Source organism: Kwoniella mangroviensis, chromosome 2 (genome assembly GCF_000507465.2).
Source record: "Kwoniella mangroviensis CBS 8507 chromosome 2, whole genome shotgun sequence".
In the NCBI taxonomy this organism is placed as follows: Eukaryota; Fungi; Basidiomycota; class Tremellomycetes; order Tremellales; family Cryptococcaceae; genus Kwoniella; species Kwoniella mangrovensis.
Window position 1 is genome coordinate 860,753 of NC_088828.1, and position 26,327 is coordinate 887,079.

Genomic DNA, 26,327 nt, shown 5'->3' on the forward strand with positions numbered 1-26,327 from the left:
TATGGCACGTATGTTCATATCAGCTGTTGGAAAATTCTTTCGATCTTCCGACATTGGTCATTTCATCCCTCCTTTTATGCAGTAGGAGAAGTAGGAGTGGACAAAGGGAGGATCTGTCCCAGACATGTAGCCGGATGCAGCCTTGTAATCTTTATAGAGCAACTTAGAGTACTCTGAAGTATGTGTCACTGATGGCACTGCTGATATATGAACGTGACGGTGTAGAAGGTACACAGGGGACAGTTGAAGGAGATGAAGGCCAGTATAATGTATACTGCAAATGTTCCAAGCTTGCATGAATATGTGTATAGAGATCAGATTCACCCGGAGGTAGGATCGGTCCTCCCCTGGTGGTCGGCTTGCATCAAATCGAAAGGGTCTCTCTCTACTTCCGTCATCCCTGAACAATCCACTTCCTCTATCGTATCCAGATCGGTATGTGCTCTCGATGAAGTTGACTCGTATGAATTCCCTGAAGACTTATATGAGGAGTGCGCTCTCGAGCGTGATTTCGAAACTCCATTCGAACCTAATGTTGAAGCCAGATTCACTCCTCTGTAAGAGCTTATTTTTTGTGATCTGAGTCCTAATGCGATTGCTGCAAGGAGTCCGAAAGTGTGATCATCTAATAATCCTTCGGGAATATGATCGTTCCCTCCACTGATGTCGATTATGGTCATTTCACCTTCTTCCTCTTCCTCTTCCTCTTCCTCTTCATCGTCATCCTCATCTTCGGATCCGTAATTCACTGTGTTAGGTGTGATATCACATTGACCATCTTGATGGAAGGTGAGTAGGCTATTGGGATTTGTACCTGTGAAGGATGTGACAGGTTTTCTGGCTGTGGAATCAAGTGATACGCATGGAGTATCGCTGGATGTCAATGAAAGGTCAGAAAAGGCTTGAGATAATGGTTGTTGCTGTTGATGTACAGTAGATGTTGATCATAGGACGGCGGGCTAGAATTGGTGTGGGTGATATGAGAGGAGAGTAGGGATTGGTTGTCTTCAGACTTGATGGACTCATGTAATGACATCTGTACTGTATTCCGCAGGCTTGCTTGAGACTAAGGTCTTAAAGGGGGTTTGTCGGGCTCCTGGTGCAGTGTGCGTGTTCACAACGTAACTTGTCACGATGTCCGAAGCAGAATTGACTGAGCGTAAGGCGATAATAACAGTATCGTGGATAGAAACACCATCACGACACGACCTCCCGTGATACGTACCTATTCGAAAAAGAACCTTTCAGCCCCGAGCCGTATGTCAGAGGAGTATATAGGAGTTAGCATGTCTGAGTGAGATCAGAGGCTTGATCATCGTCATACATGAGCGCATGAGTGAGCATCCTCGCTAGTGCAGGCGGTGAAGGAGCAAATATTGATAACTCGGAAGTGCCACACGACCTGAAAGTGAGAACCATCTATAAGAAGATACATCTGTCAACGCATAACAACAATTGTCAATCTTGACAGACACAGTATGAGGAAATTCTACTCTCTACCAAGTTGATCCACATCTATACCCAGCCCGCCATCTCCCAGCCAATTATCATCCTGCAGCAATGTTGGTGATCTGCTAGTCGAGATTCTCGACTGAGTAGAAGATGCGTTGCGTGAGACTGTACAAGTAGAACTTGAGGATCGTATCGATGAGTTTCTGGATGGATTACGGGGTGATTCTTCATAGCGGGGCGATACAGGTGAGAAAACTGTACTTGTACTTGAACTTTGTGAGGTTGAATTTGATGAGTTACTTTTTACTTTATTACATTTACGGTTTGCAAACCAATTTCGCTTCTTGTTCGATTTCCCACTCTCCCCATTACTAGCCGTTGCAATCTCACCTTTATCTTTTCTGCCCACATAGGAATTATAATCATGTGAAAATCTTTTGACAACGCTTCTCACTTGAGAGGCTATCCAGCTGATCTTTGACGCGATCGACCTATTGGCACCTATCTCATCAATCTCAACGCTCTACTTATTTATATAACCAGCTACCGAAGCAGTAAGAGACTTACGAGACTCCTTGAGCGCTTGAGTCTGTTCAGCTGTATGCTGTTCCATGCTACTCCAGAATGCCTCCGTTTCCGGGTCAGTACGTTCAATCGTAGTCAAACCAGGCGTACTTGATTGAAATCTTGATTTCACACCATCTAGTCCTCTGTGATATCCTCTATTCGTGCTTCCCTTCTGTTTCGCCTGCTGTTTAGCCCAAGCTGATAGACTTGGAAGTACTCTACCTTCAGATACTCCTGAGGCGGTATCATCTGGTCGACTTTCCCTTTCGAGAATTAACCGACTGTACGCTGAATTGGGATCCAATGTCGGTCTGATCTTGGCACTTTCACTACCTTGAGATTGTCCAGACGAGAATGAACTCGCACCTGAGGAGGCCACACTTGAAGACGATCTAATGGAGTGGTATTAGCACAGTCGATGATCCAGCACAGATCACTTACCTGTAACCTCGTCCATGCGTTACAGTCCCTCGCTGTAGACCTGTATACGAGCTGCTGTTCCGACCGCCAGCTGGTAGAGATGGCGCAGGGGTCGACCTTTCGGAAGAGGAAGACCAAGCACCGGAGAAGTCAGAGAAGTCGGATACAGAAGGTGAAGGACCACGATCGTGGAACGATGGGAAAGGTGAAGTAGAGATAGGTGATCCCCCATAGTCGCTTTCCGAAGCACGTGAATGGGCTGAGTCTGATCTAGGCTCTGATGTCGAACGTGGTCTCGACCACTGGAAATCCCAGTCCTGCAACTGCGCTGTTTTGTTAGGTCTTCTTTGGGATGGTTTAGAATTCTCTTGTCCTCCCGAGTCTGCTGGTGGCCTGATTTGGAGAGGTGACGGTGAGCGAGTATATCGATCTTCTGAAACGAATTGAGCTGATGGTTGATCATGATAGGAAGATGCCCCATTCTGTGAAGAGGAGAATGCGTCCGAAGGTAGGGATTCATCTTCGGGTATGACAGGAAAGACAACTGGTGTGGGCGGACTTCGATCAGAGGACGAATAATTCGATGATGAGAGAGAAGGAGCTTGTGAGCCTGGGGTGGACGAGCGATCGTAGCATTCAGGTGTAGGGGACCAACTTCGCTGTTGACCGTCACTTTGATCAAACCAATTTGAAGATTCTGCCCCTTTGGGATTATACGAGTTTCTCAAACTTAGATCAAGCTTTGTACCGGGCTCCCAACTACTCAAGAGATCTTCGACAGATTGGTCGGATGGATACGATGACTGTGGCATTTCGTATGCTTAGGCGAATGGGCGGAAAAGCGAGTTATCAAGGTGTGAATCTTTCGCTATGGGTCATTCTAGAATTTAGACGCAATGACTGGAGGTTATTACTCTGAATGTCGATAAATTACTCTTGGTTCTTCTATTACTGAGGGAGTAGGACGAGATGTTCTATGTCAGCAGGGCGGCATCTGACTTGTTTTTACTGGAAGATGCATTGCGTTTCTATTCGTTCTGAGACAAAGATAAACAAAAAGGACCAGCCCTTCAGAGGTACGACGAGAGAAAGGAACGATCGGGTCCGACGCGAGGCCTTCCTTACACTCCATTAGATCACACGTCAGAATATACACACGGTTGTAATCGATGACGTCGTATATTCAAAGGAGGAAACACGCATTTATGCCTATGCTGATTCGGCAAATGAAGGTTTGTCTTGACCTTTTCGCCAGATGCATAAGATAGTCTCGTGACATACTGTAGATTCTTTCCGATTCCATTACCTTGATGAAGATGACTGTTGTGTCCGCTACACACATTAAGCGGACTTGTAGACTCCCATCTCTTCGAATCTAGCAATACTATCTCGAACAGTATCTTCTAAAGTTCGATCTATAAATCCAAAGTATCAATCAGCCAGTTTTCGGATACATTCCGTGAATGTAAACCCACATTTGATCCCAAGCTCAGTTTGACTGGGAGAAGTATCGTACTTATAGGCACCATCTACCACCGCTTCCGAAGCCTGGGGATCTCCTTTGGGGAAGAATTTGGTCAAATCAGGTCTAACCTTTCTGGCGACATTCACGAGTCTTTGGTGAACAATTTGATCGCCTGCAGTGATATATCTCCCAGTGGCTTTCTTGGTGATTCCCGCGTAGATTGCTGCTGCCAGATCTCGAACCTATATCAATGGTATCAAATTCAATCAGTCTGAATTCCTATGCCGGATCTATACAGTTAGGTTTCAGATTTGCCACTCACATCAACATATTGAGCATTGTAATCGGGAGGCAACGGTGCATCCTCTCCACCACAGAGTAGAGAGTACAGTGTAGTGGTAGAGAGGTCCGATCCAAATTGGCTGGTAAGCTGTCTAGCATCGTTGACCTGTTGAATGGGGCCATAAATACCTATCAACGGCCTCAGGTCAGTACTGTATGCCGTATCTAGCCAAGGACGAGACCAAATATATGTAGTAACTCACCTGGAGGGACGTATGTAGACAATGCCCATGTCGCTGCGGTCTTTTCTTTGGTTTCTCTCGCTTTCAACTCGGCATACTTCTTGGAAATGCAGTACCATTGAGGCGAAGCAAAATCTCTGAGGTAATGAGGAATGATGAAAGTTAGTCCGTATTGTGCCTTAACAAACATGAAGAGTCTTACTCTTGAATAGCATCTTCTTCTGTCCAGGGTAGCCAATCTTCTTTAGTCACCAGTTTGCCTCCGTACGATGATAGAGGCTGAAAGAAGTCTATGAGTGCGGTCGTCGACGAGACGTACCCGACAGCCTTGATGCCTGAAAGCTTTTCGAGTTAGAAAAGCCCCCGGAAGCGAAGCAGAACCCGACTCACTGGATACCTTCGCGGCAGCTTCCAGTATTCTTTGAGTGCCCTCAATAGCAGGACGAGCGAATTCTTCGTATGTAGTCAAGGTCATATAGAAAGGTGAAGCAGCAAAAACGACCTTTTCGGTAGCGTACAAAGTCAGCCGCCAACCGCATGATCAAGCTTCACTGATGACCTACCGCATCCACTCCATTTAGCGCTTCGGTCCAATCGGAATTAAGGAAATCTTCCACAATCACAGCTTCTAACTTTCCTTGATCTGCCCATTTCTTGAGATAAGGTAAATTGAGAGTGGACTCTTTCTTTGACTTGGATCTGACTGTACCTCGGACGTTCCACCCGTTATTGAGGAATTCGACAGCGATGTGAGGTGCCACGAAACCATTCAGACCGGTGATAAGGACTTTTTGAGACGACATACTGCAATTTGGGACTGACCTATTGACAAAGTAGTAGTGATCGTAGGAAAGATATCTGGAAATGCTCTCAGTCCTTACTCCAGTGATGTGGACAAGAACGCTGACTTGTGAGCATCGCTGTTTATATATATCCTAATCTAATCTCTGATTGATAATCTTGGTGATAAACAGTGAAGCAAAAACGTAATTATGCTTATATCACTGGATTAGCAATACAGTAATAGATTATTCAATCATTCAAAAATAGAGAGTATGTCAGAGTGCTGATGTCACATAGTCGCCATTACGTTATTTCCTAAGGGCCGACGGGGATCATTACAAATATCAAGTTGAGATTCCGCGATGCGTTGCAAGTCACATGCATGAGAGTGGTACAGACAGCGATGCACATTATTCCTGATCACATGCAGAGAAATACAGGGCATGCGATGCCTTACTCCTCTTTTGGTGAATACCGTGGAACAGACGACCACTGCACTTGTCCATCTACCGGCAAACCCCCAACATCCTCTACCCCAACTGACTTACTACCGGATCTCGTACATACTCGATCTCATAGCCGACCACTCCTCCGTAGCAAGTCGATGACTTCATTGACAGACCTTCCGGCGGGTACAGGAACCTGTAAGGATTGACCCGTACCAGTCCGCAATGTGACCATACGATCCTGCATTGATCGCGAGTCAAGATCGGACTGCTGGGTATTTCCGTACGAAAGGCCGAGCTGTGATTCCGACACCTGTGCTGAGATTGCTTCATTGAGAGTCTGAAATGGCGGTATCTCAATTCTGTGACCTTGAATATTAGCGAAACGTGTTTGAGGACAACGCGAGTTTGGGTCGTTCACGTTTGACTGACCGCCTAGAGAGCTCAACGGTTGAGAAGCCCCTGAGCCACCTAACAGCTGTGATAAGTTCGTGGGCGTCGTGGAAGCTGCGGTGGAAGATGTTGGAGTGTTGGCGGCTGCTGCCGCCGTCGCTTTGGCCTCCATAGCTACTCGAGCTACAGTCAGTCTACTGAGACGGTTATTGATCGGCTCTGGACCTGCGGGGAAGAACCCTGAGTGTGATCTAAGTGACTCGAAGAAGGTCAGATAACTGAATTGAGGTGTGCGCTGATCATAGTCGTACTGACCCCATACTTTGATTGTATGTCGGTGGAGATGGACCCCATCCCGAAAAGCCGCTTCCGTAACTCATCATATTCGGGTTGGTCCCCATCATACTGGGCTGCATTCCCATCATACTTCGAGTCATACCCATCATCATACTTGGGTTCATCATTGGTGGTTCCCCATATCCACCATAAAATTGGTTCATGGAAGGGGCCATCCAAGGAGGTGATGGCTGGCCCGTATATCCCATCGATGGATCCATGGGAGATAATGGATACCCTCCATAATGAGGGTATTGGGAGGTATTTGCACTTCCGACTAAAACAAAAACAAATTAGCCATCGCTCACGGGAATACAACATACCCTTCAATGATGATTTGCAGGCGGACGCAAAGACTTACAAATATTCGTACGTTGTCCCGTAGAGTCATCGCCACTTCTTCGCTTCTTCAGTCTATTCCTAATTCTTTCCGTGAAAGGTGATGTACTTTGTTCAGTCGACATTTGAGGATAGTACGTGTCACCTCTTGGTTGAGGCTGAGGCTGGTCGTAGGAAGATTTCCGACGAGAGAAGAAATTATGAAATCTATTATCTTTTGAGTCTCCAGGTCCATTTGCTCCGCTCATATAATAGTGTCTCGATGTATCGTTTGAAGGCATTTCGTCGTTCGACTCAGAGTCAGACTCAGACTCGGAGCTTGAAAGGATATCTTTGGTGAAAGGAGTGGCTGATCTTTTTTGTTTTAGATTTGCAGGTGAAGGTTGACGAGGAAAGCGATTGGTACTTTCGGTAGGTTGAAATCTGTTATAGTAGCTTGAATCGTCGAAATGAATCAGCGGGATCGTCCAACTACAGCACTGCATGTGACTGAGAAAAGAAAAGACTTTGTACATACCCGGAACGAAATTGTTCAGCACCCCTTTGGTTTGATCGACCTCTTTCAGGCTCATCTTCTCTGGTATTTCTGTCGTTCGTTCTCCCTGCTCGGCTAGAATCAAAGTTCCAAGATGTTCCCCGACTGTCTTGAGAATTATCGGATTCCTCTGGGCAATCCTCAACAGTCGGGTCGGGTGGTATGAAAGATTCACGCTTTGTATCCGTATCCGGCTCATTTCTCTTCTTTGAGAAGATACTAGACAGCGTCTCCCGTGCACTCCTGAATCCCTCTTCCCAAGGATCCCTAGATCTAGGTTCTTGTTCTTGCTCTTCAGTACCACTCGATGGATCGTTGATGTTATCGAAAAAGTGAAGTTTGTTTCTGGACTTCCGGTCTGTAGATGATGATGGAACAGCGGAGGCAGGTGAATCCTCGGCCTCGCCTATGATATGTCCTGGCTGGTAATACCTCCCTGGAGCATAGGGTATAAGGTCTAACGAGCTGGAAGAGAAAGTGGACGCATTGGGTTCATAATGTCCTGAGTATGCCATTTTGATACGGAGTCAATCACAACTCGTATGATATGAGCGGGCGACAAAGTATCGTTCAAACCTGTTCGCGGTGTAGTCAATGTGGGCGTGAGGGTGTTTTCGTCTTTTTGAAGTATGATTTTCTGTGGACTTCTTTGTGTAGTTCAGATAACAAAACAGTGAAGTGATGTTTGCTCGCCAGATATCAATGAAAAGGTAGCTCTTGTTTACCTCTGGTTGTCAACAAAACGGAAAATTCACCATGGAGTAGTGTACACAAAGGACGTAGCTATGGTCTTGCAAATATGTATAGTAGTCATCGGAGCAAAAGGATGTAGCATTAGAAAGGATCGTCTTTGGATCACATTCCACCTGGAGCGTATCTGAAGGCTCTGAGATCATATCGATTGCAGCAAGTCTTTTCACTATATCTGGACAAGGAGCACGTAGAAGCAATGATATATGACAACGAGAGATGAGTCGAATGATTATAACAGTAATAAAAGCTACAGACAAACAGATATCATAGATTGTAAAAAGTTCATGAACGATAAGCGGGCAAAATCGAAGGGTCATGTTGTAAACCTGCTAATTTTGTCAATCTACACTTCCTTCCAAATTGCCCATCTTCTCCTCCCCTCTTCCAGTATCAACTTCACCCCCCTGTCTTGACCCTCTCTATCTACCCACAGCGTCAACTCGTCATGTCTTCGATAACACTTGACGGTATCCGCCATCGTGCTTCGTTGATCTTGCGTGATATTAACATCGGATGTGAGTAACGATATCATCTTTTCGATACCCACGTCATCATCATCGAAGAGAGCGTTCATTCGTTCTGATCCCGTTGGATGTGGAGTGGAAGTAGGTGAAGTATCGGGCGTACATAATGTTGATGTTGACGTTGAAGAAGACGATGAGATACCACTTGATAAAGTTGGAGTGGAATTCCCGGAGTCTAAATTCGAATGATCTTCAAGTTGAGTAAGTTCACTTCTGGTGTTGGGGCTGATACTGGTAGTGGTGGTAATAGAAGAAGGGACGAATGAAGTGAAATAAGGTCGTGTAGATCCTTCATAGGCGAATTGAGCCATTTTTTCCTCGGGACTGAGACTTTGCCAAATTGCCACTAGAGATGAATCTTCACTGTTGTTCAAATCCGTAACGGTTGGGATCCAATCATTGACGTTGGATTCGTGCCCGTATGGAACGTATTGATTCTTTGAGGATCATGGTTGAATCGATGCATTACCAGTTGTCATCTCTCGGTCTCCACTCTTGTATGTTTAGGTTCGAGTAGAGTCGTACATTTGCGCAATGCCACAGGAGATCCTATAGCTAGCTTGAACTGAAATGCATATGTGGGTGGCCGAAATAAGGAAATACGTTAAGGTGGAGGAAAGCCGGTTCGTTACGTCGTGCTGGAATGGCATCTACCCATGTACGACCAGTGTTAGGTTAATTGTGTGACAACAACTCACAATAGATCAACATAGCGATTGATACCACAACAGGAACTCATTCGACAAGATGTGGTCGGCTCTTGCTCTCACCACCCTCCTTCCGCTGGCAATAGCAATCAATGTCCCTCAGACATATATAAATACCGCTATAGCCAGAACGATAGAATTAGGTGGATTGACTACGCAGATAACCACTCAGTATAACATCAAGCCATTGGATAATTCTCCGGGGGAATATCACTTGGCACTAGCTGGGGAGAACGATTTTGAGCCTGCTTGGTGGGAAGTGAGCTTGGGTGGAAAGAAGTTGGAAGGGAGATTGTTGGATGAGAGGTGAGTGAAAGAGCATGTCTGGCTGCGGAATGTTCAAGCCCCAATCACTTTGGACATGTTTCTTGTGAGAGATGTAGTTGTACAATATTATCAGGGCGGAAGCTGATAAAGCTTGTATTTACCTTTCTAGCCCACCCACGGTAGCTATACAATTGGGTAAAACCAAGAAAGACGAAGTCATCACCCTATCTCTCACTCAGGTTCTCGCTCATACTTCCACGCCTCTACCTGCTGAGATCGAACAGCGAGATTCCCAATATCTCGTATGGAACACCAACTCGACTTATGTGGATAGTTGGTATCCTACCGATGTGGAGAGGGTAAAAATTAGGTATGTGATATTTCCGAATCCAAACAAGTTCATCTACACATTCTGACTGCGGTTCCTTCCATTGAAATATATAGAGCCCCTCATCCATCTATCTTATCATATTCATCCGTCCCCGAAACATACACGCGAGATAATACTATAACCAAGTCGGGTGGTACTTTGACCCTCGGTCCTTTCCACTCGCTACCACCTACTCTCGGTACCTCCCAGAACAAAATTGCAGAGCAGAAACCTTTCTCGGTCCATTACGAGACTAAAGATCCGGTGATTGGCATTAGAAACTTACAGAGGTCGGCAGAAGTCAGTCATTGGGGAGCGAACTTGAACATACAGGATTATATTGAGTTGGTGAATGAGGGACCTAAGTGAGTGTAGTCTACTTTAACATCAACTGAATATCATGCGTACTACGCATATCACTGGCAGTGTTGTCAGAGCTTCACTGGATGTCATAACTTATCTGGCGAAAAGGAGAGAGACTGACGGATGGTGTGTTTAACCCGCTCTCTCACAGACTCAAAGGTCACTTCTCACGATTGGCTCACCAACAATCCAAATTCCACGCTTCAGTCCCAGCCCAAATCTTAACCGGTTTCACCTTGAAATTACCTCCAACAGCCCATTCACCATATTATTACGATTACATCGGAAATGTATCCACATCGCATTTTAGACAAGGTTCCACCCCGGCCACAGTCCAGAAGAACAAGAAAGTCAGAACATCACCTAGGATCGTCGAAGGTACTTTAGAACTTAAACCTAGATATCCTATCTTGGGAGGATGGAATTTTAGTTTCACGGTTGGATATGATACACCACTTGGAGACGTGCTGAAAACCGACAACGAGAAGAATAGAAAGGTATTGTCTGTACCTTTCTTAACGGGGTTGAAAGATGTGGTGGTTGATAATGCGGAATTGAAAGTTATCTTACCTGAAGGTGCCAGGTGAGTTGTTTTCCTTTGTTTTACGATAATGGTATGATATACTGATCGTGATTTTGGTTGTTTACTTTTAGTGATGTTCAAGTATATACACCCTTCGCGGTAGATTCAATCGAACATTCCATACATAAGACATACCTAGACACCACAGGTAGATATGCTATCACACTCAAGAAAACCCAGTCAACAGAAAATCACGCTCAGAACGTATATGTGAGTGTCAGAATCCTTTCTTTGGTAGTGTTCATAGCTGAAATGATTAAAAATGGTCTAGGTAACATACCATTATCCGTTATCTGCCCAACTTCAAAAACCATTAACGATCGCCTCGTTGGTTGGTAGTCTGTTCTTACTTGGTATGGGATTAAGGAGGGTGAATTACAGTATTGAGAAGAAGTAGACTGGTGATCATGAAGTAGACAGAGTAGACACAAAAGATACATGCATGCATATAAGCATGTGTGAGGATGTTATGAATTGAGATTATGACTTGACCATCTATGCATGAATGAATACGGGATATGATAACCTACTGCATGTTATGACGATGAAATCAAAACGCGTTTTGACGCGTCGCAGCGACAGGCTAAAAGACAACATTATCGATTTCACTCTATTCAATCTGGCATTTCGTCGTTCATCTCTTTGCGTTGCCGTACCTATTCCGTACATCCCAAAGATACGCTGGCAGCTCAGTTGAAGGAGCATCTGAGAAACGATGGACGACGACTATTATTCCTTGAACTCGATATTAGCTGAAAATCATGTGAGTTGGTGGTGTTCTGGACTTCTTCCTCCTCCTACCAACATCGATATGGAGGTATCGTGAAAGTGAGAGAATCAGTCGTTATCAAGCTGACCAATCTATGGGTTCCATTCCATGGCCATCGCAAATATAGAAACTTTCATGCTCATTCACTTTGGACGTGGAAGGTCTGGGTTATCTGGAAGGAGGAACGGAAAATAATGTGAATCTACATTTCCCAAACAGCGAAGACGGACTTCATTCTTTATATCCTATTTGATCGGTGAGCTGATTATCTCGAAACTTTTTATCGGTGATCATGCAGATACACCAACATTCAAAAGTAGAATTACCATTCTGGTTAGCCCAGACATTAAGTTTAAAGTGAGTCACATCTTCTTCACTACGCCTTTGTTCGAATGACAATGATCATTGCCTTCTTAATGTTTCATTCATCTATCTGAATTTGGTACAAGAAAACAATAACTGATGAACATATTGATATATCAATAGCGAATTTACCACTTTCCCCCTTCCTCCACCTTATTCCAATCGAGTGAAAGCCGCCTTGAACGCATCTGCACAAAGTGTGAAACTTTCGAATCTCGTCGGCGGAAATGGATGGTGGTATAGATGGGGACGGAGGATTGCCGATGTGTAAGTTCGACTAGAGCGCGTACTTGGTAGATTGCTCGCTAACTTGGAAATTTATTGCAGCCTCGATGATGAACCTCAAGCGGACTTACTCAATACGTTGCTGAAGGTATGTCACACGTCGACCGTTGCCCTGTATCGAGTCTTGGATGTTGGGCTAATATAAAGATGCGATATGTTGAATAGGCATTCATCAACCGCTTGCCAGCCTTACAAGATCTCTCTGCCCATCACGCGTCTGCCGATCATACTTTGCCTGAAAGTTCGACTAGTACCACTGAGACGTTCAGAGATGGTATGGAAGGTGATGAGCGTGAATGTAAGTTTAAAAGTGTCCAGCTGTATCATATCCCTTGGGACAAGAGAGGACGGTAGCTGATGTCAGTGGCATGGTAGTATTTGCGATAGGACAGGAATCGGGAAAGATGACTAGGAATTGGTATGATAGTAATGGTAGTAGGAAGGGTGGGAGGTGATACTCCCATCGATCTCATTTCTTTGTCGCTCAAATCACCTGTTGTACTGTAATGTTCCTCACAATTCATGTATTGCATTATCCATACCATGGAATAGCTATGAGTATACTTGGATGCTTTGAGCCTTTGCGACAGGTTACAAACACCCTCTTCTTGTCATTTCCTGGGATGTCTCGGAAATATGCTAATCGGGCTATGAGAACCCTAAAAAATTGAATGGCATTTACGGGGCACCTCTGTTTTTGTTCGACTAATGTTCTTCTTGGCTCTGTCTCTTGTCTCGAACTTTTTCTCATGTCCTTGACCATGTCAATGTTCCTGCTTGCCATCGCCTCAATAGGAACGGAGATGGTGTAAACGAGAGATCGACTGCAAGGGTACAATAAATTCTTGTTCATCATTGTCTACCCATGCTTTTCTCTTCTATGGCTATATATATCAACATAATCGTAATCCTCTTGTAACTTACGCAAGGACTATTGTGTATTTGGTGTTTCAGATCCACGTACAATCGATCTCCTTTGATCAAAGGCTACTACAACACACAGGACACGACCTGCGCTTGGATCACTACACTCGCACTACACGAACATCTATCTGCCTTTGAATCAACCATCAACCACTTTATAGCCAGACGATCATACGATATTGTTGTAACCTCTTTCTCATCAACACCATCCATCCCTACCTCCGTCTGTTGGCCATACCCTCAACGTCAATCTGATCACCCGGTGTGAGAAGATTCGATATCCTCTGTACCGTTGTAAGTGATTATCATCCTCACCAAGTCATGTCTTAAGATATCATGCTAAGTTGTATATGTGTGGGTTATCGTACACAGCCTCACTCTGACACGACTCTTCGACGCATCCACATTCATTTCACTCCAACTATCAACTATCCTTTATCCTTTGTACTCTGACTCATCATTCAGTATCTAGCCAAACATCTCCAACCGTATCATCTATACCACACCTCTGCACTTCCTTAGATCACATCGTCCTTCCTTCCCGCTTTTCAAGCTCAGAACATACAGCAAGTTGAGCTTGGACATCTTCTGACCGACCGACAAACCGCCTACCAGCCTGGTACAGTAGAAGATATATCCTCAACATGTCAGTGTCGACTCTGTTGAGGGCTATGGTTCTATCCATACCATACCTCATGTGGTTACATCTTCCCCTCCACGTTCTCGCCCAATCTACAACCGTCTCAAGGAGTGCAGCGGTATCCGCTTCGACGACCGTGTATACGGGAATACCATCGTTGGTCTTTGGGAGTGTACCTACTATGACTGCTTGCAGTACTGGACTGTGAGTGTATTCGCCTTGTCAGATGAGTGCTGTGTGTGGGAATGAAGCAGAAGGAGTCGTATAGAATGAGATGATCTTCGTGCTCAAAATATACTCAAAAGCTGACATTATATGTTGTTTCAGAATCCTCTGGAACGTTTATAACGAAGATTCATCCAAAATCAACATTACCCTTTATGCTATCAACGAAGGTATCGACCAATCCATTCCTTCTCCTTCTACCACATCCGCTGCAGCTGCGGCTGCTACCGTAACCTCGCAAAGTTCTCGTGCCGCATCAACAGCCGCTATCTCATCTCAGGTAGCTCTCGCTTCTTCACCTCGTCCCACAATTACCTCAATAACCCTTAGTTCTGCTGCTGCATCTGTCGCACCCAATAAACGAAGCATAAATGAACGTACGATACTCGACCTGAATATCTCTTTGGTCACTCAATATGCCAATCATGGATGGGGTTTCAATCCAGTCAGATTACCCGAAGGTCGTTATTACATCCTAGGTGTAGTGGATGATGATCGACAAACTACCAATAAAAGTAATGTCTTCTCAGTTGTGGAAAGTGACGATACAGCTTGTTTGTCAGCTTTCAAGAGTCTATCGGCATCTGCAACTGGTACAGCGACCAATAATAGTGGGGTACCCACCCAGAAAGTCACTTCGATACCTGCATCAACGACGAATGGTAATGGCACCGGTGCAGCTCCAGGATCAAGTGAAGAAGGTAATTCCTCGAGTGAGAAGAGCAGCTTGGGAGGAGGTGCCGTTGCCGGTATAGTCATTGGTGTATTGGTTGGTTTGGTGGCCTTGGTGTTACTGTTCATGTGTTATAGGAGAAAGAAGAGGAGCGAAAGGGATAGAAATGGCAATGCTAGGGGTCTTCATTCTGAGGAAGGTGGATTTGTCAAATTTGGTGGTCACAAGAATCATCATCACAAGATGCCATCAGATACTACAGTACCATCATCCGATCTCAATCATAAAAATCCAATAGCCATGACTCCAGTTCATGCTAGAGCGGACGATTCCTTTAGATCAGATGAAAAGAGAGGATCATTGAATTCGTTAGAACAAGATGGTGTAGAAGATCTTCCATTACCATTACCTGTCTTCACTCCTACCACTGCAACTTCATACAATACCACGTCGTCTGTTGACGGTGGGAGCGGTAGAAGACGATCTGATCCATTTACGACACCGACATTAGGTGAGATACCTACCATGTCACCTATCTACTCGAACGATGAAGTTAGGAAACTAGCGTACCCCACGGATAGTTCGGGAAGTGGGATCGCACCACCTCAACCTGTTATACTAGCTAATGTTAGACGATCGTCTCAGGAGGAATCGCCTAGACCAGGTGTAGTGGGATTAGGTATCACTGGATCAGGATCAGGGGCGGGATTGAAATCGGCGAATTCATTTACATCTCAAAGTTCATTGCCATACCACCAACAACCCAAGACCAGTCCTCCTGTTACAGCGACCGCAGGCCAATCAAGATCTGAACCTAGGAAGAAGAGAGCTTCATTGCATGGCCTTGGATCACCCAGTGCTAGTAACACATCGCCTGATCCAAATGCCTTCGATATACCCTCGTCAGGCTCAGGGAATAATACCACGCCACCTTCAGGAGGGGGTCTGAGTAGATCAACAAGTAGTAGACGTAAACCTGTTCCATCGCTTGGTCCGGAATTGAGAACGGAATTGGCGAGACAAGGTAGTTTGAAAGATCTTAAGAATACTAAAGAAAAGAATATAAATGAGAGTGGGAATGGAGAGAATGGTAGGAGAAGAAGCTATAAGTTGATGCCTGATCCGCCTATTATACAGGAGTAATAGTAGTTTTGTTAGATTTATTGGTTGAGCCAATGAAGATTTGTTCATCAATTTGTAATGTACATTAGTATCCACTTATCTTGTGCATCTTCACCATCATCGTCGTTGACATCATTGACATCTTTGCTGGGAACATGTAAAATAGGCATTGGTCGTCATTCATATCTCGACTTCTACTTTTTTGTATGTTTATAATTCAGGGATATTTAGCTAGTGGTATTCTTATTCTTCTTGATTACGTTTTAGACTTATGCATACGATATATGATGAAGTTCAGTGATTCCATCAAACGAACAAAAACGATTATACTTGTACTTGTGCTTTATAATCTCATTCTCTAGATCAAATTGACCATTTGTCTTTATATTGTGAATATCATGTAATGGTAAATTGAGATATGCGATATGCGATGGCAATAGACAATCCCATTTTATCGGAGAAGTTCAGTTGTAATAGTTATTGTGATTGATCCTTCTCTTCCTCATCTATCTTCTTCAATACCTCTATCAGATGTTCGTCCAACCCTTTAGGTAATGTCAATACTCCATTGGGGGTGATCATTCGATAAGTGGGTAGAGGTGAGTATGTTGAAGCTATTATCTGATAATTTTGGAGAAGGAAGAAAAGAATTTCATTAGTGATTGGTTCTTTAACTGCTTGAAATTCGAATGACGAGGATAGGTTGTAGTATTCCGACCAGAAGTTGGAGATTGATTATACATTAAGGGATGAAGATAAACTGCGATGCGCTGGAATACGAAATGATATGTAAACTTACTTTACCATCTTGAACATATACAGATCCTATCAGATCTTCAGTCTCACCTATTCTCCCTACAGGCGGTATGGCTCTTTCATCTATAGGTGAATCAAACATATCACGAGATCAGCTCGAAATATATACAGTACAATAAGCTTTTGAGTCTGATTTGCGTTTTGCCAGAATGATATATTGGATTTAATTTTGTTGGATGTAGTCAAGCCCATAACTCATGAGCGTAGATATACTCACCAGTAACATGTATCCATCCGTCCGTAGGTCTACTCTCAGCTTCATACTTTATCGAATCTGATTTACCTAACTCCAAACCAGATTGGATAGCAGAATGTAACGTATCTCTGCAAATCATCAAACGCACCGTCAGCGCTACTGATTTTCTGAATTGTAGGTAGATAAAAGGCAACGCTCCCTTTGAAGCTGTAACCAAATATCTGATATCGTACTTACATGAAACCAGGCTCTTCCCTGAAATCATCCAATGTAGCATCACCTAAAGGTAAATAACCCAATATCGTCTTTGACCTCTTGACAGGTGGGTCAGGTAAGAATGATAGAGTGAGATGTGTAGAGTTTGGATGATAGTGAAGATATGGATGGGAAGGGTCCTTGGATGATGACGGGTTTGTATTGTGGTAGGTGGGAGTGGAAGAGAACTGTCGGATGGGAAGGGAGCGTAAGCTTCGATTCGAGGTTATGGAGATGGGTCGGGAGAGGGAAGGCAGGAGCCGTAAAGTAGGAAATGCCATTGTTGATGAGCTCTTGTTTTTGGTGAGTTCTTTGAAGAGTAATCTTCTGATATAATCTGATCTGATCTGGATAGAAATCTGGCTATGATCGATATGTTAACAATGCTCTAGATCCAGTATGCTACATCCTTGACATTTCGAGATTTCGAGAGTCTCACAGATCGAAGATCGAAGATGAGTCTGATTGTGGGGACCCACCTGACCAGAGCAGCTGATGCTTATCACCATAGAGACTTCAAATATATCCACGTCATTCCGCTCGATATCGAAAAACTCAAAATCAAGATGAACAGGCTTTAAGTTAACTTTCATCGTCTCTTCCTCTACCTTATATCTCTCATCTACATGTCCATCCATAACAACCTCACCATCACTTACATAAGTTCATGTAGCATGCAACACTGCAACCCCCAGACTCGGCCTCTCAATAGATCGCACATTCCTCCATACAATTCATTACTCCACTTCTTCCCACATACACGCCGCATCCGATTGTGTACACTGTTCTCCCATCTCATCTGTTTGCTATTTGCATCAGATGAGAATCAACGAGTCCAGTGATAGTAATGGATGCTATACTGAGGTACCATAAGGTCGTGCTTGGGTTTCCTACGAATCATTGAAAAACTTCGGTTATTTGATGATTTGACTCTTCTGTTATATACTTTTGAAAGATGGAAGAGACTGGAGATCCGACTGCACATCACACACACATATGTATGCAACACATATCTGACTAGCTTGTTTTCTTTCTCGATTACTGAACAGGTATTGGTCTTTTAATGGAGTATGGAAATTATCGTGAATAATGATACTCCAGAAAACCTTTGAGGTGAAACTATATACATAGGGTCGTTCTTGATGTAACGGGACGACTGGGATTCGAAAGCACACGAACATGGTATAACATGCATATGATGAGATCAAATCGTACATAAATCACTATCAAACTTCAAATTCCCTATCTCCCTCTTCCACTCTGCTATACGACCACTCATGGCGCAGGAGTGGCAGCTCCAGCTTGAGGGGCCTGACCCGCACCCTGTCCTTGTTGACCGTACTGAGAAGCTTGCCAAGCTTGGACTAAATCACACCGACTCATCAGCTCACGAAGCATATCTGTTTGAACCCAGATAGACTCACATTGAGGATCATTGACATCGTATCCGTACGCAGCCCAATACGCAGCATACTGAGCCCAAGCATCGGTACCTTCTGCTGGTGTCGCTCCACCAGCTGCAGCACCAGCGGGAGTAGCAGACGGTTGAGAAGATGGAGTACCATTTTGACCGTTTTGTTGCTTAGTGTCATATTAGCCCATCAGCACATGTGCAAGCGATTGGGAGAACCAAAGAAAATCGCTCACAGCGTAATAAGCAGCATAGGCATCTTGACCTTGCCCTTGACCACCTGGAGTAGGTGCATATCCTCCATATCCCTGTTGTTGATACCCTCCGTGATGTTGTTGTTGATTGCTCATCGAATCTCTAGCTTTGGTCCATTCCTGTCTTAACACTTCTAACAGGTCGTTACATAATGTCTTAGCTCGATCAATCTGTTCTTGCGTTGGAGCTCTGTACGAATACGTACAAAGAATATGATCAGTACACTGAAACAGAAGAGATTGGTGTGACTGAGAAGCTACTCACGCTATATTGATATGCATTGGATCATCCGATTCTCTTCCTGTATCATTCTCCATGAAACCTGATCCTTGTCCTTTGATCTGTACTCTTGCACCTGTCTCAGCTTGGATGTATTTTACGAACATACCCTGTGAGGTTTCAAGGTGGTCAGCGCCGAATACTATACCAAGGGCGTCGGATTTGGTGTAAGTAACATTTCTTATTGGTCCTTTACTACTCGATCACTTCTGTTGTACAATAGTCTCCTCTGCTCAAAGGCATCATTAATCCGCATTTCCATATATTCGTCGACCGTCGCGGCCTCCTCATGATGGGATGACAAATTACACCGTATCTCATTGCAGAAAGTCACTCACACCCGGTCCAACAGTCTTCGCCCTAACATTGAAATTCCTCATACTCTCCAAACCGATATACATCTTCTCCTCTGGCCACTTCTGTCTACCTGCAGGAACAGCTTCGGGAGGAGGAGGTAGCCCCAAAGCCCTATTACGAGCTACGAGTGTACGTTGGTCGATCAAAGGTCCTAATTCCTGATCGATCAATTCTTGAACTTTGGCAACGGCCGCGTCGAGTATTGACTGGGAAGTAGCGACGATATGAAGGTATAATGGTGATTCTCCAGGAGGCATTTTGGTTCGGTCAGGTACCCAGACTCCCTTTGTTACTACTGATGCACCGGTTTCTTCCTCGATCTGGAATAAAAGTAAGTGGAATTAGCATTTGGTCTGAACAGGGTACGTTCCGACCTGAGTGGTCATTAATCCATCATTCTTTCGATGACCCTCATCAATCTGGGTTTCTCAAAAAGCTTCAATTTCGCTATTTGTTCGATACAGCTTGCTTTCCTCCACAAGGATCTAATGGTGCGAAATCGCTTCTGGCCATATTTGAACGGCATCCACTAATCTGCTCCTAGATTTCCATCCCAGATTCCAGTTCCCTCCCCATCCGTCATCTCCGGTACAACGGCGTCCTCTCTACTTTCGGCCCATTCATGCAACCCCAGACAATCCCAAGACCTCTTCCATCTTCACCCCTCCCTTTAGACCATATGAAGACATACTCACCTGCTTCTGTGTACTCCCTTTCGTCAAAACATATCGATTCCTCAAATCATTAACCTCTATATCTTTCACGAAATCACCTTCATCCTTCTTCTCCTGCTTCATCAGCTCGTTCCCTTGCACACCCGGTCTGAGAGATGCGGCGATCTTGGCTGCTATGGCTGCTGCTCTGGCTGCAGCGTCAGAAGCGTCTGCATTGTTACCTTGCGGTGGGGTTGAAGAGGAGGCGGAGGGATCGTCCCATCTTGATTTACGGTCTTCGGACATTGTCGATGAAGATGGTTGTGTATTAGACCTATATGAAGATGGTAGATCCAGATGTAGATGGCAAAAGTATTCGAAGAGATAGAATGCGAGGGAGGGGGAGGAAAGGATTGAAAGTGAGATGGAATGAGGTGAGATCTCAAGTGGAATAAACATGAAATGTATTTGTGTGCTCCACTTAAGATGCTTCGACCTCACCGTTACCACTCGTACAGTGAACGCAAGTACAAGTACTTCATGTTCATCAGGTAGATAATCTGCCTCTTGGACATCATAGCATCAACACAGCTCGAGATATGCCTAGGTCACCATCACCCGCAAGATCAAGAATTAGGAGTAGGTCGTATACTCGATCGAGGAGTAGATCCCCGATCGATAAAATGAGGAGGAGCAGTCATACGCCTGAAGAAGAGGTATGTTGAAATAGTCATCTTTCGTTCCCTGTCTTGTTAGGTTATACCCTTCTCCGCATGATAATGTACCAAAGCATACCAATCATTAATCAGCTGATACATCGTCTTACAAAACCTCCGCAGAACCTCTCACCTTTCCTTATACGTATATTCGTGACGAAAGGAAAACATGTCCCATTAGTCGAATTTGACGAGGGGAATATACCACTAAGAGATGAATTTGAAGTATATGGATGGTAAGTCGAAAGAATCAACTCAATGACTATTCACAATTGAACACACTAAACCTCACCATATATATATATTCATATCTATATGAGATATGTGAGGTACTTTGTTTTGACTAATATCCGATCTCATTTTAAACTTGATAGGAAATCATCTACTCCATCATCTTTATTCCGCTCACTCATCCCCTCATTCCCGCCGCCCTATCGATCTCCACTCGCTCGTTATTCATTTAGACACATATACGTCGATGCTTCCGCCAGGGGACTGTATAGATCAAAAGATCTAACTTCATTCACTGGACGAGATCTGTTCGATAATTATAGCAACAACACAAGAAATGGAGAGGAGAAGGAGAAGGAGAAGGATAAGATGGATTTAGATCTAGATGATATACCTCAAGCACAATCGTCATCAAGAAGGAAGATTGAAGAAAAGAGTTTAGATGATTATGGGTTCGTCACTGGAGATTTATTGAGTATATCACTCTATGTCCCTGAACCGAAATTACCAGCGTCGTCGGCTAGAGGCAATCGAGATAGGGAGAGGGACGGAGCTGGAGCTGTGAACGGAGAACCAAAAGGAAGGGGATCTTTCGGATGGGATAAGACCGCGCCAAATCAGTCACAAGCCAAGGAAGAAGATCATTGGCAAAGGGGTCAACCGCTTCCTCCTCAGGATTTCAGAGGTGGACCTGGAGCTGGAGCTGGACTATCGATAAGAGGTGGTCGAGGAGGAGGAAGCTGGAGAGGTGGACCTCCATCTGGACCTGGACTGGGTATAAGAGGTGGTGGAAGGAGGAGAAGCCCTGATTATGAGGGGGAAGGTGATCGAGAACGAGATAGGAGGAGGAGTAGGAGTCCGGACAGTCGAGAGAGGAGGGTTAGTTGGGGTAGGAGAGGTTAGAACAGCTTATGATTTATGGTAATGGGTTAATGGGCAAGAGCGGACTATGATAGGTGAATGCCGAGAAAGGGAGAAGCAGGAATTTTGGTAATTCTGGAAATACGGGACCAAGAGAGGATTGACGAGTAGAGTAGATAGATCGCTATGCTTTTGCTGATACGAAGTCGGAGTAGAAGAAATCGAGCGAGATAGAAGTCAGTATCGAGATATTACAAGTGACATCAATGCATATCATCCATGTACGACCTCAGGCCCAATCAGGTTACCAACATATATTTCTACACACATCTTAGCCTGTATCAGCTTTATCTTTCCTTTTAATTCGATTTAATTGTTCATATCTGTTTGTCATCATGGAATAGCGTTGTCTCGCCAATTTACCAATTTTCGTAACTTTTTCATCCTCCTCCCAAAACAAGGTACCATCTCTGCTCTTTTCCAGTCCATATCCCGGTCTAGTCTTTCTTACCAAACTCTAAACCTCCCTAATCCTGGTGTTATCATCTGCAAAATCCCCGATTCTTCTTTCCTGAAGTTTCAACCTATCTTCCAACACCTCTAGTCTTCCCTTCAAATAATTCAAGTTATTCAAGAGACTCGCCATCTTACCAGGCTCCATATCCTCGATTCTCTCATTGATCTTCTCCAACAATTCTTTGAAAAAGATGTTATTCTTGATATCGTTATTCTGGATAATACGAAGTTTGTTCATCTCATCTTGAAGATGTTTCAATCCTTTCCTATCCTTTCGAGTTAATGGTTGAGAATTCTTGATACTTTCTATTTCGGTCTTGAGTGATTGTATTTCAAGTTGCGAAGCGTTGTGGTCCTCTTCCAGTTGGATAATCCTGACTTTGAGAAGTAGAAGCTGCTTGGCGAGCTCTCGTGTGAAATTTGACGCTTGATCATCGTTAGATGGAACTACCGTTTGGGACCAAGGTGAAGGTGAAGAAGTATCGAGAGAAGAAGTTTCAGGTGGGACTTCGGATTTATCAGGATTCGAAGACTGAGACTCGACAGGTTCAATCCCTGCGGCAGTTTCAGGTGAGAAGGGATCTGGTGTTCCAGGCTGGAAGCCTTCGACAGCTTTGAGTTCTTCTACGATTGGTGATCTATTGCCGGAAGGAGAGTTAGGTGATACTGCTACGACATCGTAACCTTCGTCAGAGAAAGAAGAGTCAGGCGAAGTTTCAATTTCAGTCGGCAAGTTATGTTGATCATTGACATCGTTTGGATTGGATACTGGGTGATCAGAGGTATCCAGATGGAGAGGTAAGACCTTAGGAGCATGTTTGGCTTGATCGGTCGCTTCCTCCGTTAAAGGATGGCTGTTGATTTCGGAGGACTCGGCGGAAGCAGGCTGACAAGTGAATGAAGTGGGCTTCGATCCAGCTTCTAGTCGACTCAGCCTTTCCTTGACTTGACGAATCGTCTCATCTTGACTATTTACCTTTGCCGCTAGGACATCAAGAGCCTTTTGTTGCTCTCTGATGGTAGCGGTTGGTGTTCCTCCAGATTCGGTGTGTTCTTGTACCACATTTTTCAAGCCCGATCCTTTTCCTTTCCAGCCCACCAGTGCGTCTCCTGATTGCGGAGAAGGAGGTTGGTCTTGCGCATCGTCAGCGGACTGACTTGATCCAGCTTGAGAAGCGTCGGTTGCAGAAGCGTCATGTTTATCCTTGTCGACTAAAGTAATTCACGGATGTTTCAGTCGATTGACGATTATACGAAGTAAAAGGAGATTCGAGTACTTACTATTCTCTATAGCTGTCAAGAGTGTGAGCATGAAACTGTTGAGCGCTCTGAACTCATCAGTTGTAGAGATTTGAGCGAGTGTCTTATCCTTCAGAAACGGGTTCCAGAATGTTGTCCAGTCTTCGATCAACGATGGGAAGTGAACCTTTCTTCAAGCCATATTGGGGTGAATGGGATCTCCGTCTTTCAAAGTTCGCAGATAGAGATTGTACACCTCGTCTGGTATTGGGATATCGGTGGGATCGGACATCGTGGATATATCATCTGAAGTGGTTCTCGGAGAAGATGAAAGGATGCGAAAGAGATATGGTGTACGAAAGGGACGTCAACTGATCTCTCATGCAATTTGGAAGTGGGTACTGTATGAGTGCCAAAAGCTGACTGGACATGAGGTGTACAGTGTGAGGTGTGTACATATGTGTGCTGTCAACATGTGATCGAGGTGAGGCAAGGGCGTGGTCCATCGAAAGTGATCAAACGCATCAGCACAATAGTGTCAGCCTGATTTGTGGTACATATAGGTGACATGGATGCGATTATATACAGATGCATATATCATAATTTCAGAAGCAGAGTGAGTATATATTCGTATTTCTCATAAAAAAGCACCAGTCATAAACCATATCTTCGACCTATCCTTTCTCTCACTTGCTCATCAAAGTCATCCCTTGAAGTATGAAGGCTTGTTAGACCCTCCAATGAAATTGTATAACAAAGCCTGTTTACCTTGTTTATTCACATCTTCCAAAAATCCAAAATCCTTACAGTCTTTGCCGATACCGTAGAAAGTCACCCATTTGTCCAGATCGTCCATTTTCATCTCTTTGATTGCACAGGGAAGGAAGAGCTTCCATTACTATTGACAACAAGCATCCATTCGGCCAGCACTTGAGCTCGAGCTGAAAAGTGGCGGGCATTAGACTTACCCCGTTGTTGGATGTTTTGGAAGGATTGGAATCTCCTCTGAGGTTTGATACTGGGTGAGCCCTTCTAGGTATTTCGAGGAGAACTCGGTTCATTTCCTATGGGTATCATCACTTATCAGCCAGATGGTCTATAGGGTGACTGTAAAAGAATCAAACAGAATGACAAGGTCGGAAAATCGATACTGTACTCACTCGAACATTGACTTGCTCAACGAAATTGTTGAATTCCTTTCTCAAACCATCATGATCGGTCTTAATCGATCTCTTGGTAACTTCCATCTTTTCTTCCTCTTTGATCCTATCGTTCATTTGCCCCTCCAGTCTCTTGAGTTGATGATCCATCTCATCGGTTCGTACTGCGTGTTCTTTCAATTTGTCTCCCAATTGTGAGATGGTATCATCCATAACTCCGATGGTTTCGGAACTACCTTGCAGCTTTTCATCATGAATGTTGATTACATCTTGATGTTTATCAATTTTGATCTCGAGCTTGTCGACCTTGATATCGTATCTGTCAACTTTACCATCCAATCGATCGACCTTGTTGTCAAGTCGATCAATTTGAGAAGTTGTGAGGACAAGTTTATCGGAAAGACGATCGAGACGGATAGTAAGATCCTCTTGGGCTTGGTGATTGGCCTCGCCAGAGATGGGCGCCAGAGATGGGTGAAATAGGTTGATCGAGTTGATTCGCTGAGCTGTCGTCACTGGAAGTTGGGGAAGTTGTGGTAACGACAGGTATTTCTTGTTCAAAACTGACCCGTTCAGTGGTGATGTCATCGATCCGAGCTTCAAGGTGAGAGAACCTTTCGTCAAATTGCTTGACATGGTTGGTGATGTCATCAAGAGACGATTCGAGCTTGTCTACTCGATCGGTAAGTGTGTTGAGATGAGCATTGACTTTAGCCATTATGGAAGCTTCGAGAGCGGCTTGCGACTTGTTCATACGATCGGTAAGAGCTCTAAGCTGTTTATTGATTTGAGACATGCTTGGGATGTTCGAATCTTCTACCTCTTCCTTGATGTGCACCATATCCACCGGAAAGTCGACTATTGAAAATAAGTTGAAGGACCAAATTTAATGTCGGACTCGATACGTTACTCAAAGCTGATGTGAGATCATGAGATGACTTACCAGTGTATGCTGGAGAATGGAGGATAGCCCTACTGAAATTGGTGATACTTCGATTAGATCTACTATTAGTGGATCTTTCATACCAATCCGTGATCTCCATCCACATGTCGATCTGGTCTTGAGCAATTGGAATATCGACATAATCTTGTCGGTTGATCAAATCTGCCCAATCCATTCTCGATGCAGGTACATCGGCTCGTAGAAGTTCTTCGGGGATGTAAAGACGAATCGGATTTGGATCAATATTGTGAACCATGTTATTTGTTTGAATATGTATATATATATATATATATATATATCAATGCTTTCAACGGGTAAATCAAGATATGAAGCTATACTGCAGTCACTGTAAAATTCGAGATTTCCAGGAGAAAAAGGAAAGAGGACATGAGCAACCTTTGGTTACTATTGAGATACATCTTTTTTCACTGGTTGACATTGTGACGCTTTGATCCTCAATGTGCCCAGTGGGTCAGCATGCACTAAATTCCATCCATCATTCCATGCCTCATCTCTATCGGGAACCGAAAGGATCGATCATCACCATCAGTATGATGGATAGGTACGGAGTGTGGCACAACATTTCTAAAGAAAAAAAAAACAGTCTAGGG

General features: G+C 44.2%; 13 protein-coding genes across 13 annotated transcripts; 4 read left to right on the plus strand and 9 right to left on the minus strand.

Annotated features, from left to right (window-relative positions):
- Window positions 1-320: 320 nt before the first annotated feature.
- I203_107179 (uncharacterized protein) lies at window positions 321-1,036 on the minus strand (the record flags this gene model as incomplete). The annotated part of the gene is made up of 2 exons (XM_019145263.1): window positions 321-873; window positions 933-1,036. The coding sequence occupies 2 exons, from the start codon at window positions 1,034-1,036 to the stop codon at window positions 321-323; spliced, it is 657 nt and encodes a 218-aa protein (XP_019005082.1).
- A 453-nt stretch (window positions 1,037-1,489) lies between these two features.
- Window positions 1,490-3,251, minus strand: I203_107180 (uncharacterized protein; the record flags this gene model as incomplete). The annotated part of the gene is made up of 3 exons (XM_019145264.2): window positions 1,490-1,953; window positions 2,020-2,411; window positions 2,461-3,251. The coding sequence occupies 3 exons, from the start codon at window positions 3,249-3,251 to the stop codon at window positions 1,490-1,492; spliced, it is 1,647 nt and encodes a 548-aa protein (XP_019005083.2).
- Window positions 3,252-3,780: 529 nt separating this feature from the next.
- On the minus strand, window positions 3,781-5,231 carry I203_107181 (uncharacterized protein; the record flags this gene model as incomplete). Its single annotated transcript, XM_019145265.1, has 7 exons — window positions 3,781-3,854; window positions 3,915-4,146; window positions 4,227-4,375; window positions 4,450-4,565; window positions 4,631-4,763; window positions 4,819-4,930; window positions 4,992-5,231. The coding sequence occupies 7 exons, from the start codon at window positions 5,229-5,231 to the stop codon at window positions 3,781-3,783; spliced, it is 1,056 nt and encodes a 351-aa protein (XP_019005084.1).
- A 553-nt stretch (window positions 5,232-5,784) lies between these two features.
- On the minus strand, window positions 5,785-7,775 carry I203_107182 (uncharacterized protein; the record flags this gene model as incomplete). The annotated part of the gene is made up of 4 exons (XM_019145266.1): window positions 5,785-6,301; window positions 6,366-6,663; window positions 6,748-7,148; window positions 7,243-7,775. The coding sequence occupies 4 exons, from the start codon at window positions 7,773-7,775 to the stop codon at window positions 5,785-5,787; spliced, it is 1,749 nt and encodes a 582-aa protein (XP_019005085.1).
- Window positions 7,776-8,356: 581 nt separating this feature from the next.
- Window positions 8,357-8,848, minus strand: I203_107183 (uncharacterized protein; the record flags this gene model as incomplete). The annotated part of the gene is made up of 1 exon (XM_019145267.1): window positions 8,357-8,848. The coding sequence occupies one exon, from the start codon at window positions 8,846-8,848 to the stop codon at window positions 8,357-8,359; it is 492 nt and encodes a 163-aa protein (XP_019005086.1).
- Window positions 8,849-9,284: 436 nt separating this feature from the next.
- I203_107184 (uncharacterized protein) lies at window positions 9,285-11,224 on the plus strand (the record flags this gene model as incomplete). The annotated part of the gene is made up of 6 exons (XM_019145268.1): window positions 9,285-9,550; window positions 9,681-9,881; window positions 9,956-10,246; window positions 10,396-10,827; window positions 10,899-11,037; window positions 11,099-11,224. The coding sequence occupies 6 exons, from the start codon at window positions 9,285-9,287 to the stop codon at window positions 11,222-11,224; spliced, it is 1,455 nt and encodes a 484-aa protein (XP_019005087.1).
- Window positions 11,225-11,542: 318 nt separating this feature from the next.
- Window positions 11,543-12,699, plus strand: I203_107185 (DNA replication complex GINS protein PSF3; the record flags this gene model as incomplete). The annotated part of the gene is made up of 7 exons (XM_019145269.1): window positions 11,543-11,590; window positions 11,724-11,792; window positions 11,895-11,953; window positions 12,083-12,226; window positions 12,287-12,332; window positions 12,410-12,542; window positions 12,620-12,699. The coding sequence occupies 7 exons, from the start codon at window positions 11,543-11,545 to the stop codon at window positions 12,697-12,699; spliced, it is 579 nt and encodes a 192-aa protein (XP_019005088.1).
- A 1,113-nt stretch (window positions 12,700-13,812) lies between these two features.
- On the plus strand, window positions 13,813-15,849 carry I203_107186 (uncharacterized protein; the record flags this gene model as incomplete). The annotated part of the gene is made up of 2 exons (XM_019145270.2): window positions 13,813-14,012; window positions 14,136-15,849. The coding sequence occupies 2 exons, from the start codon at window positions 13,813-13,815 to the stop codon at window positions 15,847-15,849; spliced, it is 1,914 nt and encodes a 637-aa protein (XP_019005089.2).
- Window positions 15,850-16,305: 456 nt separating this feature from the next.
- I203_107187 (uncharacterized protein) lies at window positions 16,306-17,376 on the minus strand (the record flags this gene model as incomplete). Its single annotated transcript, XM_019145271.1, has 4 exons — window positions 16,306-16,449; window positions 16,628-16,707; window positions 16,862-16,968; window positions 17,078-17,376. 4 exons carry the CDS (start codon window positions 17,374-17,376, stop codon window positions 16,306-16,308), a joined length of 630 nt encoding a protein of 209 aa, XP_019005090.1.
- Window positions 17,377-18,370: 994 nt separating this feature from the next.
- On the minus strand, window positions 18,371-20,356 carry I203_107188 (uncharacterized protein; the record flags this gene model as incomplete). Its single annotated transcript, XM_019145272.1, has 6 exons — window positions 18,371-18,459; window positions 18,520-18,676; window positions 18,743-18,950; window positions 19,026-19,150; window positions 19,379-19,717; window positions 20,093-20,356. The coding sequence occupies 6 exons, from the start codon at window positions 20,354-20,356 to the stop codon at window positions 18,371-18,373; spliced, it is 1,182 nt and encodes a 393-aa protein (XP_019005091.1).
- A 293-nt stretch (window positions 20,357-20,649) lies between these two features.
- Window positions 20,650-21,900, plus strand: I203_107189 (uncharacterized protein; the record flags this gene model as incomplete). The annotated part of the gene is made up of 3 exons (XM_019145273.1): window positions 20,650-20,766; window positions 20,890-21,002; window positions 21,141-21,900. The coding sequence occupies 3 exons, from the start codon at window positions 20,650-20,652 to the stop codon at window positions 21,898-21,900; spliced, it is 990 nt and encodes a 329-aa protein (XP_019005092.1).
- Window positions 21,901-22,375: 475 nt separating this feature from the next.
- On the minus strand, window positions 22,376-23,905 carry I203_107190 (uncharacterized protein; the record flags this gene model as incomplete). The annotated part of the gene is made up of 3 exons (XM_019145274.2): window positions 22,376-23,586; window positions 23,656-23,800; window positions 23,870-23,905. The coding sequence occupies 3 exons, from the start codon at window positions 23,903-23,905 to the stop codon at window positions 22,376-22,378; spliced, it is 1,392 nt and encodes a 463-aa protein (XP_019005093.2).
- A 603-nt stretch (window positions 23,906-24,508) lies between these two features.
- Window positions 24,509-25,972, minus strand: I203_107191 (uncharacterized protein; the record flags this gene model as incomplete). The annotated part of the gene is made up of 5 exons (XM_065518146.1): window positions 24,509-24,511; window positions 24,582-24,677; window positions 24,774-25,274; window positions 25,342-25,631; window positions 25,717-25,972. The coding sequence occupies 5 exons, from the start codon at window positions 25,970-25,972 to the stop codon at window positions 24,509-24,511; spliced, it is 1,146 nt and encodes a 381-aa protein (XP_065372876.1).
- Window positions 25,973-26,327: the final 355 nt, after the last annotated feature.